We start from the raw sequence: 17,820 nt of genomic DNA, 5'->3' as shown, positions 1-17,820 counted from the left end.
CTCAGAAGCAAAGTGTTCTTGAAAACGAGAACCTGGCTTTGGGGAAATCACCAAGTAAGTTTTCCTTTTTGTGTTTATCTCTACGCGTGGTTGTGATACTCAATTTGAAACAAAATACTTCATCTGACCTTTGACGGTCATTGACAATTATGAGAAAAGTTTTCCTAGAATCGAAAAGCTCAGCTATGCCTTGCCCTGGTGAGCCAGGTTCATCTGCTGGAAATACGCAGACAGCAAGAATTAAACACATCCTCATTCTGTTTTCTCAGTGCTGTGTTTGGAACTGAAAATCCTTTCCTCCCTTCTTAACATGTTGATCACGTCTTGCCCAGTAGCGTGCACAGGACTCCCATCATTGCCCTCCCAATAATCTCTCCCGAGGCCAATAATTTAAACTCAAGTCACGGCCAAGATTCCTGGAAACAATAAACATATCTACACGCGTCTGTTAATGCTTCACGTCTGAGGGAATTCTCACGGACACTCACCCGGTGTCTGGAACCTTCCCTTTTGCGTTTATTTTCTGTTTTATTTAGCAGGTAAAACTTCATGTTTCTGTCTCTTTATTTCCTTAAGATCTTCCATTTTTAGGAAAATATGTTAGCATTTTTTACCCTCCTCAAACTATCACATCTTTCTCTAGAAACTTCTATACTCCCTTCAGGATTATTAGTCTCTCCGGCTGAGGCAGCCGTGGTGACTGTCCCACGTGGTCTCCTGCGACCCCTCTCAGGGCGGGGAGCCCGGCGCAGGTCCTGTGGGGCCACCTGCCCCTGGGCCGGCCTGCACCTCCGGCCGCTGCCTGGGGGCTCTGCCGGCCGCCACGCTCCCACGTTGCCCAGGCGCGGCGCGGTTACGCTCCGCGGCTCGCAGCAAAGCCCAAGCTCGCGCAGTTCTGCAGGTGAACGGCCAGACTTCCTCCCGCAGGCAATGAGAAGACGGGAGGGACCGTGGTGTTCCAAAGACAAAAACGCAGCAGCATTTACGGAAAGAATCACCTGCACCCCGTGGAGACCTGCGGTTCCGGTTCGTCAGTCTTCTCCCTGTGCCGGTTTTGCGTCGATCCGGAATAAATGGAAATAAACGGGCCACGGACAGCCCCGCGCCCCGTCTGCTGCCTGGAAACCCCTGGTAGCCTCTTCTGGGGTCTCCACCGCCCTGTGGGATTCTGCACCTGACCCAGACTGCCTGAGGTGCTGACCCTCCCCCACTGCTGCGATTGCCCACAAGGGCTGCTCTCCGCCTCAGTTTCCCCAGTTGTGAAACGGGATTGATAATAGGGGCTATATTGTATCCTCGCTGGGAGAAGTGAATGAGTTAATGTGCAGACACGTTAATATTTTGAATCTTCCCTTTGCATAAAAATCTTTCATTATATTTCCTTCTATTACCTTTCTTCCAGAATTCACACTCATCAAAATCCGCTGTCTGCACTTATGCCAGGTGGAGTTAGAAATATGGCCTCTGACCCTCTGCAGGTTTTTGGCGACAGCTTTAGGGAAGTTAGGACATCCTGACGAAGCCCGGCGAGGACAGGCGCAGTCACTGCGCCGCGGGAAGGGGCCCAACGGGGGCGGGCGGGGGCCCTGGGGGCCGTCGGACCCCACAGAGATGGCGGCCAGTGGCCCAGCACTCGTAGGCCCACGGGAACGCCGGCTCCCCGGTGGGCTCCCCGAGTGCCCAGAGTGACGGATTTGCTGAGCAGGGAAGACAGTGCAATCGCCAGAGACGGAGCCCACGGGCCTGCGAGTGAGCCAAGTGAGCGCCCTGAGCAGCCCTCCCACTGTGCCGGGAACGCGCAGACAGGCTGTGTCCGTTCTGCAAGTTGGGAGATTCCAACACACAATGTGTTGGGATAGTCACCTATAGTGGCACATTCTGTTCTGACACACGCATATGCTCAGGTGACCCACAGGGGGCGACAGGCCACGCTGTCACCCCAGAGAGGCCCTGCTGGTCCAGGCCAGCCCCTCCAGGCAGTCTCGGGTCTGGCTTCCCTCGCCATGGATTTGCATGAACGAGTCCAGAAACCTCGTATCATCTGGATCGGGGTGCTCTCTTTTGTCTGGTCTCTCTCACTCAGCCTGAGCATTTTGAGATCCACCGTGCTTGGCTTCTTTCTGCCCACACTGCTCCTTCTGCTGCAGAGGGATGCTCCGGCCCTCCCAGAAACCACCCTGTCCGCGCCGCGGTGGCCGCCAGGGTCCATGGGGGCTTTGCCTGCTACAGGGAGGCTGCCACGGGCATCCCACTCAAGCTTTTCCTGGACACATCTATTAGCGCCTCCAAGATAAACGTCCAGAGGTGGAATTGCTCAGACCTGTGGTTAGGTGTATGTCCACTTTGTGGGAAACTGCCAGACGTATTTCCAGACTGTACCATCAGCGGCGCGTGAGAGCAGCAGCCGGACTCCACCCTTAACAGGCGCTGCTGCCCATTCCTGAAGCTATCGACATTCTAGCAAGCTCGTAGAGTTGTCTCTTGCGGTTTTAACTTTCATTTTCCTAGCAATTAGTGATATTTGAGCAATTTTTTCTTTTACACTGCAATTTATGTATCTTCTTTCTTGAACTGGCTATTCAAATATTTTGCCCACTTTTTATTATTTGACTTTTCATTATAGACTGTGGTAATTCTAGTTCTTTATGGTATCTTAACACAAGTTAAGTTCTTTATGATAACTACTTCTTTACGGTATCTTTTGCCTGATATATATATATATATATATATAAATGTATTTATATATGTGTATATATATTTATATATAAATGTTTATATATTTAAATGTTTATATACTTATTTTTATTTATATATAAATTTATATATAAATATAAATATTAAATTTATATATAAATATACATATATATTATATGTATAATAAAAATTTTCTCCCATTCTGTGAATCACTTGAGTTTCCTAATGCTGTCTTTTAAAGAGCAAAGCATCTTTCTCCATTCAGAGAGATAAGATGGTTAACTTAGTTATCCTAAAATTAAAAAAAAAAAAGACTCTAGTTTCTTTTTTTAAAAAAAACACAGCAAACTGCATGGATCCGTTCCATATCATTGGAAGAAAAACACTTTTTTATTTATTTCACAGTGGAAGATGAATCAGCATGGTTTCACTTAGGAAGGGTGGATTTCCGCGTCCTCATCCATCTGCAATGCGTTTGAACCGCCCGCCCGGGTCTTACTCACTGCGCTGGGGCGCGGCGACCTCCGCTCCTCTCGTGGCGGCCTGCGTGCAGCTGCCCAGGCCAAAAGCAAAGTCGCCGCTTCTCAGGGCAAAGTCCGTGCTTTCAGGGTGGTTGGTAAACGGCCCTAGATGCCGCACTGCGACCCCTTATGGACGATGGAAGCTGTGGAGCGACTCTCTAACGGTTGCAATGCGCAGGACGCAGGACCGAGGCCTCCCACATAGGTCAGACGGGAGACCTGCTCGGGACGGGGCCACAGCTGCCGCTTGGGGCCTCCCACGTCGGTCAGACGGGAGACCTGCTCAGGACGGGGCCACAGCTGCCGCTTGGGGCCTCCCACATCAGTCAGACGGGAGACCTGCTCGGGGCGGGGCCACAGCTGCCGCTTGGGGAAAGCGTGACAGCCTCGGGGCAGGACGGGCTGTGAAGGGCCAAAGCCTGGAGAGTGAAGACCACAGCAGAAGAGGATGACAAAAGCCCATGGGAGGCCACGGCCAGGTGTGGAAGCTGTCTTCGCCCAGCCTTGCGCGTCAGAGAGGTCAGGCAGCGCGGCTCTCACCCTCGCCCTTTCTGCCTGCCAACAGCTTGCTCTGCCATCGGGCGGGTAACTGCAGTCTTGGTGCACGGCGGTGCAGCACCAAGCTGCTCTCCGCAAACAGTTGCCACTTCAGTTGAAACGGCAATGGCTCCCGTGGCCTCCTCAGCCGTGGCCGACCAATCGCTCCCAGCTAGGTGGGCGGCCGGTGTGAACCCCACCAACGTGCTGGATCCGAAAAGCAAACAGGAGCACAAGAGCGGGTTGTTCTCACGATGACGGCAGCACCGAGAGTGGAATGCAGTGACTTCCTGCAGACACCGCAACCGGGGCTGATGCTGGTCTGCACAGAAACATCCCGCAGTTGTGTCACTGGGGGTCAGTGAGAACCCGGCTCCCCGGCCACACAGAGAGGGTTAAGCTGATCCCGTTTCCTAGGACTCGGAGAGGACAAGAGTATTTATGTTAAGAATATAAATTTGCTATTAATGCAACTTCAGCCAATCGGTGCCCAAGTCACCTGCTGGCAAAAGAAAGAGTCAGTCTAGGATCGTTTCCGCCTCTCCCTGGAGCTCCCCGGGGCAGGACTGTCCTCCTGGCACACGGAGGAGACGCTGATCTGGGGCCTGCACACAGGCACCTGGCACTCCTGCTGGGACGCACCGTCCGTGTCTGCTCCAAGGTCCCGGCTGTCCTCGTGTGAGTGACCGTCTCTCCCACACGGGTTCAACTTTCTCATCAGCTTCAAAATTGCAGACAACCATGTTCTAGCTCTTAATCAAACCTCCCTTTCTTATACTAATTGCTTTGTTTCCATCCGAGACGCCTGTCCTTTTGGAATCTTTGCCCTCTTGTTACATGCCGGAAAAAAATAGTTGTGAGATTGTATCAATGTATTTGTTAAATCTTCTGTTGAAAAACTCAAACTACTGCTTGCACAACAAGCAGACTGATAAGAATTTGAGGGGTCTGTGACGTGAGATACGTTTACAGCGTGGGGTGTCACAGCCCAGGGGTCTTATCACCTGCACAACAAGGAAGACAGGCACCATCAGCTGTCACTTGTCCCCTGGAGAAACATCTCAAACGGAGCAAAACAGGGACCACCGTGCACGGCGCTGGACACCTCTACGGGCCGCCTCTCTGGAGCTGCTCTGGGAGCCCCGTGAGGCTGTCAGAGCAGCAAAGGTGAAGTTAAGTTGGGAACATACAGAAGAAGTAAACTGAGTAAGCTGCTCCTAATTAGGGGCCAAAACAAAAGCTGGCAGTAAGTAAATTTTTGTCAGAAGAAGAAAAGTAAGAGAGAAAGGAAGGGAGGGCGGGAGGCAGGGTTTTACATTCTGCCCCTTCTTGGAAAAATGAACTTGGGCTACCCACATGAAACTGGCATTTGCAGGTCAAAAACAGCTGCACGTTGGCCACTGTATGTGGTTCGATCTAATCATGTCACTGCAAAGATGTCCGCTGGGTTCTGCAAAGGCTTCCCCGGGAGGTCCTGCCCAGCGCGGAGCTGGGGCCTGGCCTGGCGCCTGGCGCCCACACGCCCCGCACGCTCCCGCTCGCTCCGTGAGGAGGCCGGCCGTTCGCACAAGGGAGACGCCAGCGCCGGCCTCCGAAAACACCCAGCGTCTTCCTCCAGTGCGTCTGAAACATCAAGTCAGCTCTCTTTAAGCTGATGAAAAAGAATGAGCTCCCACATGTGAAAAGAATGCCTTTAAACAGAATGTCAAAAATGAGCAGAAACTGTTTATTCCAGGATGTTCAGACACCCCCTCTGTGGCCAGGCTTGGGACCATGATCACATTCTTGCTTTGTTGTCTACAAAAACATCGATGCGCCAAAGTTGTGCAAGCCACACGCTGCGAATCATTCTGTCACGCAAATACCAAAAGTATCTCAGCAGCCGCCTAGTGATGAGACTGAGCAGGCCAGAAGCCGCGGCTCGTCCCCTTCCCCTCTGCAGGCGGGGCTCGCCCTGGAGGCGCCGGTGGGACGGGGAGGTGGGACCGCCTCACCTTGCCGCGTCTGCCCCGCCCACAGCCGAGTGACGAGGGACCGTCACACAAAGCCCCTCTGGAACGTGGGGCGATGAAGGGACCGCAGGGTCCGGCGCACGATGACCCGGCCTCGTGCCCAAGTCCCCACACTCTCCTGACCCAGCGGCAGCGACGCTCCCCGGCCCAGGCGCAGCCCGGAAACCCCGCCCGGGGCTCTCCTCACACAGACCCTGGAGCAGGCAGCTCCTCTCCGCCCCACGGGCCTCCGCGTTCTGTGTCGGAGAAGAACGGCCTCGAGTGGGTCTTCCAAGACGGAATTCCACCCCTGCTTTCTCTGTGAGTAGCTCTTGTCAGGTATTTGGAAAGAGAGAATAATGATAATGCCTAGTAAACGCACAGATCATAAAAAGCAATAAATGAAATCAAGTCAAAAACAAAATGCTCTGTGTGAATATTTTATTACGCCTCTCTGACGAGGGCAGAACGGCCAGTCACGTGCACGTGATGACACCTGTTCGCTGCTTAGAAATGTGCGACCATGCAGAGAACAGACGACACAGAGACACCGCGCCGCGCTGTCAGCAGCACGGATTTCCGAGGCGCCGGCAACAGCAGCCCCTGCTCCTCCCTCCGCCGGCTGGCGCGGAGACTGCTGTGTGCCTGGGCCCAGAGAGGGGTCCCGAGCCCGCAGCGGTCTGGTGCCTCACCCTGCCCAGAAGCCCCTCCAGCGCTCTGCTGCCCGCGCCCCACCGGCTTTGTTCTCCGCCTCCCACTGCGGCTTTTCCAGCAGGTCTGCGCGGGCAGAGCCTGACCTGGGGCCTGACACAGCTCTCTCCTCAGCAGCGGCGGCTCCAAGACCTTCTTGTTCCTGATTTTCCCTAGACGGAGCTCTCGGATGGATTTTGTTTTTTTAACACAGATTTTGTTTTCTTTGACATATTATTCGGCTATTATTATTGACATTAAGTAATCTTACATTTATTTTTCCTAGAGTCGTATTGGACATAACTAGAACCACGACTGACTCCGGAAAAATTTATGTAAAAACAAAAGCAATGTATGACAGAAACTAACATTTATTCTGAAAGTAATATTCAAAATTGGATACGTTAAAAACAACAAAATGTGCGTGCAGTGCTGGTGGGAATGTAAAACCATGCAGCTGCTACAGAGAATAGTAAGGCAGTCCCCCAAAAAATTACAAATTGAATTATTAGCACCATATGCTCTGGCAATCCCACTTCTGGTATATACCAGAAAGGGGACCCCCGAGGCCCAATGACAGACAAATAAACTGAAATGTGGTAGATACTTGCAGTGGAACATCAGTCAGACATAAAATGAAACGTCTGACACATTACAACCTAGATGAACCCTGGGCAATGTGCTACGTGCAACAAACTGTCACAAAAGGACAGGCTCTGTGTGATGCCGCTGATGTAAAGAGCCTGGGTGGTCAGATTCGCAGAGGTGGGAAGTGCAAAGGTAGTTTCCGGGGGCTGAGGGTGGGGTTGGTGTTTAACAGATAAAGAGTTTCAATTTTGCAAAAGAAAATAATCTAGAGGCGGATGGTGGTAATGGTTGCACCAGGCGAATGTTCCTAACACTTCCGAACTGCACCATTAAAAGTCAAGATGGTAAATTTCAAGTTACTTATATTTCACTACAATAGAAAATAAAAATAAATTTTGAGTGATACACTAAAATTAAGAATATTAAATAAGACGCTATAGTCTTGTTGGCCCTGAAACTGGCCTCTTTAGTTCTAAACAAATCTCACTGTAACAAAGAGAAATGGAATACTTAATACAAGTGGATAAAAATGTCTGGAAAACGCAAGTGTTAGGAAAGTGAAAATGACTCGTGCTTAACTTGTGCTTCTCAAACGTGTTGCAAAGCTATGTAGCATATTGACAGCTAGTGCGTGACAATCCAACAGGGAGCCAGGAGGGCGGCCCGTGACGTGTCTTGGGAGGTGAGGTCACAGCATGGGGGTCTCCAGGAACATAAGCACAAATGTGACCGGCAGGTGCTTTGACGTGACAAAAGCCCCCACTGTCTGGCTTCACACAAGGGACGGCAGCGCCACGTCAGGGCACATGTGGTCCGGCTGGTCCGGAGCCCACATGTGGGGGCGTCACGAGTGCGAAAGTCACTGGAGCCTTGAACTGTCCCAGAAGCTTCCTTGCTCTTCTGGGACCTTTAGAGTCTCACGTCTGCAGTCAATCCCAGGGCAGCTACTCCTCTCTGAGGAGCCTGTCCAGGCAGCACGTAACAGCCCTGCCTCAGTGGGACCGACCACCAGCCATGGAAGGAAAGGCCCAGAGGCCCCCAGGCAGAGGCCACAGTCCACCAGGCAAAGCCACGGACACGTTAATCAAAAGGCCGGAACTATTAGGGCTATAGCTTTATTTTCACTGCCCAAAAGAGAATTCCCTCTCTGCCTCTGTTATTTCTACAAAGACTAATTATGAAACAAATACTATATTATTTTATTGAAGAGTATTATTCCATTTTAACTTTACCAAATTCTGTTCAAAAGTACTGGACGCCATTTCCATTTTTTAGGGAGAGGGACCGCCGATGAGGAGCAGAAGGAAAACCTCACGAATGGGAGTGTCGCACCCCGGGTAGAGCTTGCAGAAAGAGAATCTGGAATGAGGCCCAAACTGTGAAAAACAGCTGCTGCTTCCAGCGGGTGACGGAGGGGCCTGTCTCTCTCTCCACCGAGTCCTCGGCACTCCTGGGCCAGCCCACAGGTCCGCAGCTACTCAGCTAGAAACAGCTGGAGTTTGCCATCCAGGGTGGCCGTGGCAAGCTGTAATTGAAAATAAAACACCATGTGCTTCCAATCACCTTTTATTAACTGGGAAACCTATAAGGAAAGTAACACAAAAGTCTGTTTTCTTTATTTGTAATGTCCCAGATCTTAAATCAAAATGTATTAACACAGTAAAACCAATATATACAACAGATATAACATTTCATTAATCCAAACTACATTTCATTGCTATTTTAATATTTTTAAGTTGCTTGGTCAGAGTCAACCTGCCTATACTGAACAAAAGGGCATAAGATATCCTTTTTAGATGTCTGCATACTGATAGCCAAGTCTGAGAGTTAAAAACAAGTCACAGGAGAGGGTGCCGGGCATCGGTGAAGCAGGAACACCAAGACTCTGTCTCCCCACTGACGGCAACAAAATAATAACAAAAAAATCAAACACGGGAAGGGAAAGAATTTTCCTTTAGAATTACCACATTATTACATTCAGTTGTCAAGTTTTCAACAAAAAATTCCCAAGGCATTCAAAGAAACTGGAAAGTATGGCCTATTCAAGAGATAAAATTAAATAACAGAAACTGTCCCTAAAAAAACATCCGATGGCAGATCTGTAACACAAAGTGCTCGAAGAATTATAGGAAGATGTGTATAAAGTTGAGAAAATGATGCATGAACATAATGGAAATACCGACAAAGAAAGAGAATCTAAAATGAAATCTAAAAGAAATTCTGGAGCTGGAAAAAGTACAATAATTGAAATAGAATATTCACTAGAGGGATTCAACAGTGGATTTGAGCAGGCAGAAGAAAGAATCAGGAGGAATGGCAGGGGCAATATATGTAACCCTAACAATATTTGTACCCCCATAATGTGATAAAATTAAATTAATAAAAAAACGAAAGAATCAGCAAACTTGAAGATAAGACAATAGAAATTATCAAGTCTAAGGAACATAAAGAACAAACTTTTGAAGAAAGTGAATAGAGCCTGAGGGGCCTGTGGACATCATCCAGCGGTTGACTGAGGCCTTGCCGGAGCCTCAGACAGGGAAGAGAGACAAAGGCACTGAGAAAATAATTAAAGAAATAATAGTTGGAAACTCCCCAAATTTGATGAAAGACGTCCAAAAAGCTCAATAAACTCCAAGTAAGATGAACCCAGAGAGGCCCACATCAAACTTTATTTATGTCACATTATAATTAAACTTTCAAAGGCCAAATGAAAAGAGAGAATCCTGGAAGCACCAAGAGAAAAGTGGCTCATTACATACAAAGGATTCCCAATGAGACTATTAGCACATTTCTCATCATAAATTGTGGAGGCCAGAAGGCAGTAGACTGATATACTCAAAGGGATAAAAGAAACAATTAGGCTGATTATATGCAAAAAGAAAAAAGAAAAAAGAAGTGTCAGCCAAGAGTCCTATGTCCAGAAAAATGATCCTTTAAAAGTGAGGGGAAAAAATAAGACATTCCCAAAGAAACAAAAGCTGAGGGAATTTGTTACCACATCCCTGCCCTGCAAAAAATGCTTAAGAGAATCCTGCAATGTGAGTTAAAAGTACATTAAACAGTAATTTCAAACCATATGAAGAAATAAAGATCTTATAAAGGTAAATACATGGGTAACTATAAAAGTTAATATTACTATAATGACACTGTGTAAATCCACTTTTTGTTTTCTACATGATTTAGAAGACTAATCTATTTTTAAAAACCAATGATTAGTCTAAAAGCTAGTATTATTGTAACCTTGGTTTGTAACTCCACATTGTGTTCTGTATAGGGGTTGCACTAACTTATATTCCCAGCAATAGTGTACAAGGGTGTCCCTTTCTCCACATCCTTGACAGTATTCTTTATTGCTTTTTGTGTTTCTCAGATGACTAGTAATGTTAAGCATTTTTTTCATGCACCTGTTAGCCACTTGTATGTCTTCTTTTGAGAAATGTCTATTCGGAGCCTCTGCCTATTTTTTAATTGGATTATTTGATTTTTGTTATTGAGTTGTTGGAGTTTCTTATAAATTCTAGTTATTAATACTTTGTCAGATGGGCAGTTTACAAATATCTGGTTTGTCTCTTCCCTTTGTTGATTGTTTCCTTTATTGTACAGAAGCTTTTTAGGTTGATGTGATCCCATTTGTCCAATTTTGCTTTGGTTGCCTGCTTTGGGGTATTACTCAAGATGTCCTTGCCCACACCAATGTCTTAAAGTGTTTCCCCAAATGCTTTCTTTTAGTAGTTTCATAGTTTCAGAGCTTAGATTTAAGTCTTCAATCCATTTTAATTTGATTTTTGTATATGGCGAGAGATAAGGGTCTCATTCTTCTGCACATGGATATCCAGTTTTCCCAGCACCATTTATTGAAGAGACTGTCCCTTTCCCACCATATGTTTTTGGCAATTTTTTCAAAGATAAGTTCACTATAGATGTATGGATTTATTTCTGGGTTCTCTATTCTGTTTCATTGGTCTGTGTGTCTGTTTATGTTCATTGGTCTGTGTGTCTGTTTATAGCCCAATACTGTGCTGTTTTGGTTACTATAGCTCTGTAATATAATGTGATTCTTCCAATTTTGTTCTTTTTGCTCAGGATGGCTTTGACTATTCTGGATCTTTTGTGGTTCTATGTAAATTTTAGGATTATTTTTTTCTATTTCTGTGAAGAATGTCATTGGTATTTTAATGGGAATTGAATTGAATCTGTAGATTGCTTTGGATAGTATGGACATTTTAACAATACTGATTCTTCCAATCCACAAGCATGGAATATCATTCCACTTCTTCAATTTCTTTCATCAGTGTTTTATGGTTTTCATTATGGAGGTCTTTCACTCCTTTGGTTAAGTTTATTTCTAGGTATTTTATTTTACTTTATTTTATTTTTAGCTAATGTAAATGAAATTACTTTCTTGGTTTCTTTGTCAGATTGTTTACTGTTGGCATATAGAAATGCCACTTATTTTTGTATATTGATTTTGTTTCCTGCAATTTAACTGAATTTGTTTGTCGGCTCTACTAGTTTTTTGCAGAGTCTTTAGGTTTCGCTAAATATAAGATCATATCATCTGCAAACAAGGATAATTTGACTTCTTCTTTTCCAATCTGGATGCCTTTTATTTCCTTTTCTTGTCTGATTGCTCCAGCTAGAACTTCCAGTACTATGGTGAATAACAGTAGTGAAAGTGGGCATCCTTGTCTTATTCAAGGTCTTAGAGGAAAGGCTCTCAGTTTTTCCACATTCAGTATGATACTCGCTATGGATCTGTCATATGTGGCTTTTATCAAATTAAGGTAAGTTCCTTCATTACCCAGTTTTTTGAGAGTTTTTTTCATAAAGCAATGTTGAATTTTATCAAGTGCTTTTTCAGCATCAATTGAAATGATCATATGGTTTTTTCCTTCATTCTGTTGATATAATGTATCACACTGACTGATTTGGATATGTTGAAACATCCTTGCATCCCTGGGATGAATCCCACTTGATCATAATGATCTTTTAAATGAATCATCAAATTTGGTTTGCCAGTATTTTGTTGATGATTTTTGCATCTATGTTCATCATAGATATTGGCCTATAGTTTTCTTTTGTTGTTGTTGTTATGTATTTGTTTGGGGTATCAGGATGATACAAGCCCCTAGAATGAGTTTGGGAGTATCTCCTCATCCTCAATTTTTTGAAATAGTTTAATTAGGATGAGTATTAGCTCTTCTTTGAATGCTTGGTAGAATTCAGCAGTGAAGCCATCAGGTACTGGGCTTTTCTTTGAAGATAGACTTTATTACTGCTTCTATTTTGTCACTTGTTACTGGTTTATTCAGGTTTTGTGTTTCTTCCTGGTTCAGTCTTGGTAGGTTGTATGTGTCTAGGAATTTATCCATTTCTTCTAGATTTTCCAGTTTATTGGCATATAATCGCTCATAGTAGTCTCTAATGATCCTTTGGATTTCTGCAGTGTCAGTTATAATGTCTCATTTTTTATCTTGTATTTTATTTATTTGGGTCTTCTCTCTTTTGTTCATCTGGCTAAAGATATGTGAATTTTGTTTAGCTTTTTAAAAAAACAGTTTTTCACTTTATTGATCTTTTTAATTATTTTGTAAGTTTCAACTTAATTTAGTTCTGCTCTGATCTTTATTACTTCTTTTCTTCTACTAATTTTTAGTTTGGTTTGCTCTTATTTTTCTAATTCTTTGGGATACATCTTTAGGTTGTTTATTTGAAGCTTTTCTACTTTTTGGATGTAAGCACTCATTGATATAAAAATTTCCTCTTATAACTTCTTTGTCTATATCCCATACGTTTTGATATGTTGTGTTTTCATTTTCATTTGTTACGAGAATTTTTAAATTTCCTTCTTAATGACCCAAATGACCAGTGGGTCAATCTCTTCCTTGAGCCCCTGGTCATTCAGGAGCAGATTGGCTATGTTTGTATCTTTTCCAATGTTCCTCTTATTGATTTCTAGTTTCAATCCATTGTGGTCAGAGAAAATATTTGGTATGATTTCAATTTTTTAAAATTTTTTTAAGGCTTTTGTTGTGGCCTAGCATATGGTCTATCCTTGAGAATGATCCATGAGCTGAGGAGAAGAACATGTATTCTGCAGCTGTTGGATGAAATGTTCTGGAAATATCTATTTGGTTCATTTGGTTGTTAGTACAAAATAAGCCCAATGTTTCCTTGTTGATATTCTGTCTAGATGATCTGTCGAATGCTGAAAGTGCAGTGCTGAGGAGTCCAGTGGTTATTGTATTGGGTCTCTCTTTTTAGCTCAACTGACCAAGAGTTCTCCTTCCCGTTTAGCAAATGGAGGTAGGCCATAAAAGATTCAGAAATAAAAGTTGCACTTGATGCACCCGAGTGTGTGGTTGGAGACGACACCTGTCACAGGGCATCATGTCTACTCAGCAATCGAGACATGCTAGCGCCCTGTGCTCCCCTCTCCCCTCTCCTGCATGCTGGCAGCAGCCACTTTCAGCCGCTCACACACAGCTCTTCCCACAGCCGCCTGGTGCATCTGCTCAAGCGGCTGCTGCCGAGAAATGTGTCCCCTGGCCACCTCAGCTTCTCTAAGCTGTCACATTTCTTCTTTTCTAAGACATTGCTGGCTTTAAGGTGCCCCAATAATATCTTACGTGGCATCTTAGTCTGTTTGGGCTACTATAACAAAATACCTTAAAGTGGGTGATTTATAAAGAAGATAAATGTGCTGATCACAGTTCTGTAGGCTGGAAGTCTAAGATCAAGGCATCAGCAGACTCTTAGCAAGTGAGGGCTGTTCTCTGCTTCCCAGACGGCAACTTCTTGCCACGTCCTTACCTGGTGGGAGGGGTAGGGGCGTTCCTTTCAACCTCTCTTATAAGGCATTAATTCCATTCATGAGGACTTAAGCACCTCCTAAAGGCCTCACCTGTTAATACTATCACATTGTGTATTAAGTTCCAATATAGGACATTTGGGGGGATACCAACATTGAGACCATAGCAGGTTGTGTATCATCAATCATTCAGTAGCTTCCTAGGCTGATAATTTTTTAAGTTGGCATTGGTGAGTCTTTGCCTTCACCATTGATTAAGTGAATCAAACATCAAAAATATATAAATAACAATAAGAGACTTTTTGAGTGTTTATCACATACAGGCAATGCCCAAGGTCTGATACATAGATATGCATATAATCTACATTAGAATAGACTTGTAGAGTTATTAGGAGTGGCACAGAGAAGAACCTGGACTCCTTAAAACTTGGTTAAAATGTATAAGTACCTTCCACAGTTTCAGGGTAGTGATTATAAAGACTCTGGAGTCAGACTTTGGTTCTCCCTGTATCTGTGGCATAATCTGGGGTAGGTCACTTAATTCTCTTTACCTCAATTTAGAATAAATATTTATAACCTATTTAGGAGTTATAAGGATCAAACTCATTGACATATGTAAAGCATCTATTATAGTACCAGATGCACAGAAAACACTTAACAAGTGCTAAGACTTATAGGGTCAAACAGATGACAGATACAGATCTCCAGGAGACCTATGCAATTTCCAGACTGAGTGTACAATATACAGAATCCTAAGAGTAATAAACTAAGGTTTATAGAGCAGATTTTGGCCTGAGAGTACATATTGTTCTGCAGGGAGAAATTAATTCTGATTTCAAAGCTTAAAAAAAAAAAATCTGACTTCATGTTGAAGCAAAACTGCATTTATTTACAAGTCCCAAAATAATTTTATACTCATAGGCATGTATAAAATTTATTTTAAAATTTCTTTTTTAATTGCATTGTATGAGAGGCAATAATGTTAAACCACACACATTCTGGATTATTAAAAAATGAGGCTTATCTTTTCTAAATAACTCAGTCTGCATAACACTGCTACACATTTCATACTATGGACAGTTGGAACATTAATACTTTGGTTAGGACTGCTCTTGAAACAACATAAAAGTATTTTTCAGATAGCTGTGGCTCTTCTATTTCCAAACTCTTGAACCATTAAGAAAAAGGGGAAAGCAATAAAGAAAAAGGAATGAAATCCAACAGATAAACATAATAGTTCTTATTCGTGGGAATTTGGCTATGAATTTAATCTCTTAATGTCCAGTCTGTCAAATGAAATGGGCTATCTGCTGCGACCCCAAGTGTCTGTCTGTACTGGTTGGTCCCTGTATGGCAGGTGCCAGTTGGTAGTTGAAAATAGAATGGGGCAAGAGGATGGAGGCTTCTCTAAAGGAGCCAAAAACAAAATTTGGATTTGGGGGATCAGGAAGAACCAGAGGCACAGATGTAAACAACACCAGGACTTTGTTTCCATTGTCCACATCTGTTCCTTGATACACGCTTTCCTTACTCTTCTTTCTCTTTGGAAATCAAGTGTTTCCAATTCTCCAATCCACATGGCCAAAGGAAACAAAACAAACAGCAACAAAGAACGTGGATCAGGTTGGCCATCAGGTTTCAGCCTCAGCCTCTGTTTCTCCCAGTTTCAGTTTCAAACTTTGGCCCACCTGCAGCCAGGTAAGTCTTAGCTGCCCCATGCTGTGTGGCAGGTGGAAGTTTCCCAGAAAAGCAGTTAGACTGAGAGACAAACCACAAGGGACAGGAACGATTCCTTTCCTAAAGTACAATTTGAATATCCCCTTAGAGTAAATGCTTGGTTTCAGCTGAAGCAGGAACACTTGTGTCACCATTGCACATTCCAAACTCTGGTTGTTATTGAAAAGGACTCACAATTATGAGGCTTACATAGGACTCAAAATATATATAATTGACCTAGCAAAAAAATAAGGGCAAAAATGAAAGAGACAAAGCAAGAGTGATATGTTTATAAGGTAAGATAGAGATTATAGTCTATACGACCTGGGTAAATCCCTGGTTTCTGTTTAAAAAAAAGGGGGGGAGTGACATAGGATTTAGTGATTATATGTCCAATTTAAATATCTAAATATTAAAGGTAAAATATAAATAGAAGAAAATGTAGGATAATATCTTTGTGAACTATACTTGGGAAAAACTTCTTAAAGTTGCTGCAAAAGACATTATTTTGTTCATTTTTTATGGCTGAGTAGTACTCTACGGTATGTATATATGTGTGTGTGTGTGTGTTGTGTTGTGTGTGTGTGTACACAAACACTACATTTTCTTTATTCACTTCCCTGTTGACAGACACTTACATTTATTCAATATCTTTGCAATTCTGAATTGTACTGTGATAAACATTTGGGTGCAGGTGTCTTTTTAATATAATGACTTCATTTCCTTTGGGTAAATATCCAGTAGTGGGATTACTAGATCAAATGGTAGGTCTAATTTTAGTTCTTTGAGGAATCTCCATACACTTTTCCATAAGGTTTTACTAATTTACATTCCTACCAATAGAGTATAGGTGTTCCATTTTTATCATATCCACACCAGCATGTATTGTTTTGATTAATGGCCATCTGACAGAGGTAAGATAGTATCTCATTGTTTTAATTTGCATTTCCCTGATGATTAATGATGTTGAGCATTTTTTCATGTATTTTTTAACCATCTGTATATCTTCTTTTGAAAAAAATCTGTTCACATCTTTTGCCCACTTCTTAATTGGGTTATTTGTTTTTTTCTTGTTGATTTGTTTGAGTTCCTTATAGATTCTGGATATTAATCCTTTGTCAGATATTTAGTTTGCAAATATTTTCTCCCACTCTGTAGGTTGTCTATTTATTCTGTTAATTATTTTCTTTGCTGTGCAGAAACTTTTTTATTTAATTAAGTCCCATTAATTTATTTTTGTTATTGCTATATTTAGTTTTGGGGTCTTAGTCATAAATTCTTTGCCTAGCCCAATGTTTACAAGAGTTTTTCCTATGTTTGTTTTTCTCTAGAATTTTTATGGTTTCAGGTCTTACTTTAAGTCTTTTATCCATCTTGAGTTAATTTTTATATATGGTGAAAAATAAAGATCCAGGGTCATTCTTCTGCATATGACTCTCCAATTTTCCCAGCACCATTTATTTGATAGGGCATCCTTTCCCCATGTATGCTTTTGTCTGCTTTGTCAAAAATCTGTTAGTTTTAGCTATATGGTTTTATTTCTGAGTTCTCTATTCTGTTCCATGTTCTGTACTATGCTGTTTTGGTTACTGTAGCCTTGTAGTATAATTTTAAGTCAGGTGATGTGATGTCTCTGATTTTGTTCTTTTTGCTTAGTATTACTTTGGTTATTTGGGCTCTTTTTTAATTCCATGTGAAATTTAGAATTATTTTTTCTAATTATGAGAAAAATAACATTGATATTTTGATATGAATTACATTGAATCTATAAATCACTTTGAGCAGTATGGACATTTTAATAATACTAATTCTTCAGATCCATGAATGTGGGATGCTTTTCCATTAGTTTGTGTCATCTATGATTTGTTTCATCATGTTTTGTGGTTCTCCTTGTAGAGATCTTTCATCTCCTTGGTTAAATATATTTCTGGGTATTTTATTATTTTATTTTATTTGTAGCTATTATAAAAAAAATGGTATTGAGTTCTTGATTTGACTCTTAGCTTGACTGTTATTAGTGTATAGAAATTCTACTGATTTGTGTACATTAATTTTATAAACTGAAACTTTACTAAATTTGCTTATCAAGTTTAGGAGTCTTTGGAGGAGTCTTTAGGGTTTTCTAAATATAAAATCATATCATTGGCAAACAGGGATGATTTGACCTCCTCTTTTATGATTTGGATGCCCTTTATTTCTTTCTTTTGCTTGGTTACTCTGGCTGGGACTTCTGGTACTATGTTGGATAGAAGTGGTGACAATGGGCATA

At 42.9% G+C, this 17,820-nt stretch overlaps 1 protein-coding gene across 1 annotated transcript in view; it reads right to left on the bottom strand.

Moving 5' to 3' along the window:
- Positions 1 to 5,931: 5,931 nt before the first annotated feature.
- WDR27 (WD repeat domain 27) overlaps positions 5,932 to 17,820 on the bottom strand; it is a 168,349-nt gene continuing 156,460 nt past the window's right edge. The window contains exon 25 of the mRNA XM_020287313.2: positions 5,932 to 8,546. Within this exon, the coding sequence (XP_020142902.2) occupies positions 8,496 to 8,546 (51 nt within the window). The 3' untranslated portion in view covers positions 5,932 to 8,495. The remainder of the gene's footprint in view (positions 8,547 to 17,820) is intronic.

This window comes from Microcebus murinus, chromosome 5, assembly GCF_040939455.1.
Source record: "Microcebus murinus isolate Inina chromosome 5, M.murinus_Inina_mat1.0, whole genome shotgun sequence".
Taxonomy (NCBI): Eukaryota; Metazoa; Chordata; class Mammalia; order Primates; family Cheirogaleidae; genus Microcebus; species Microcebus murinus.
This window is presented reverse-complemented; position numbering and strand designations above follow the sequence as displayed.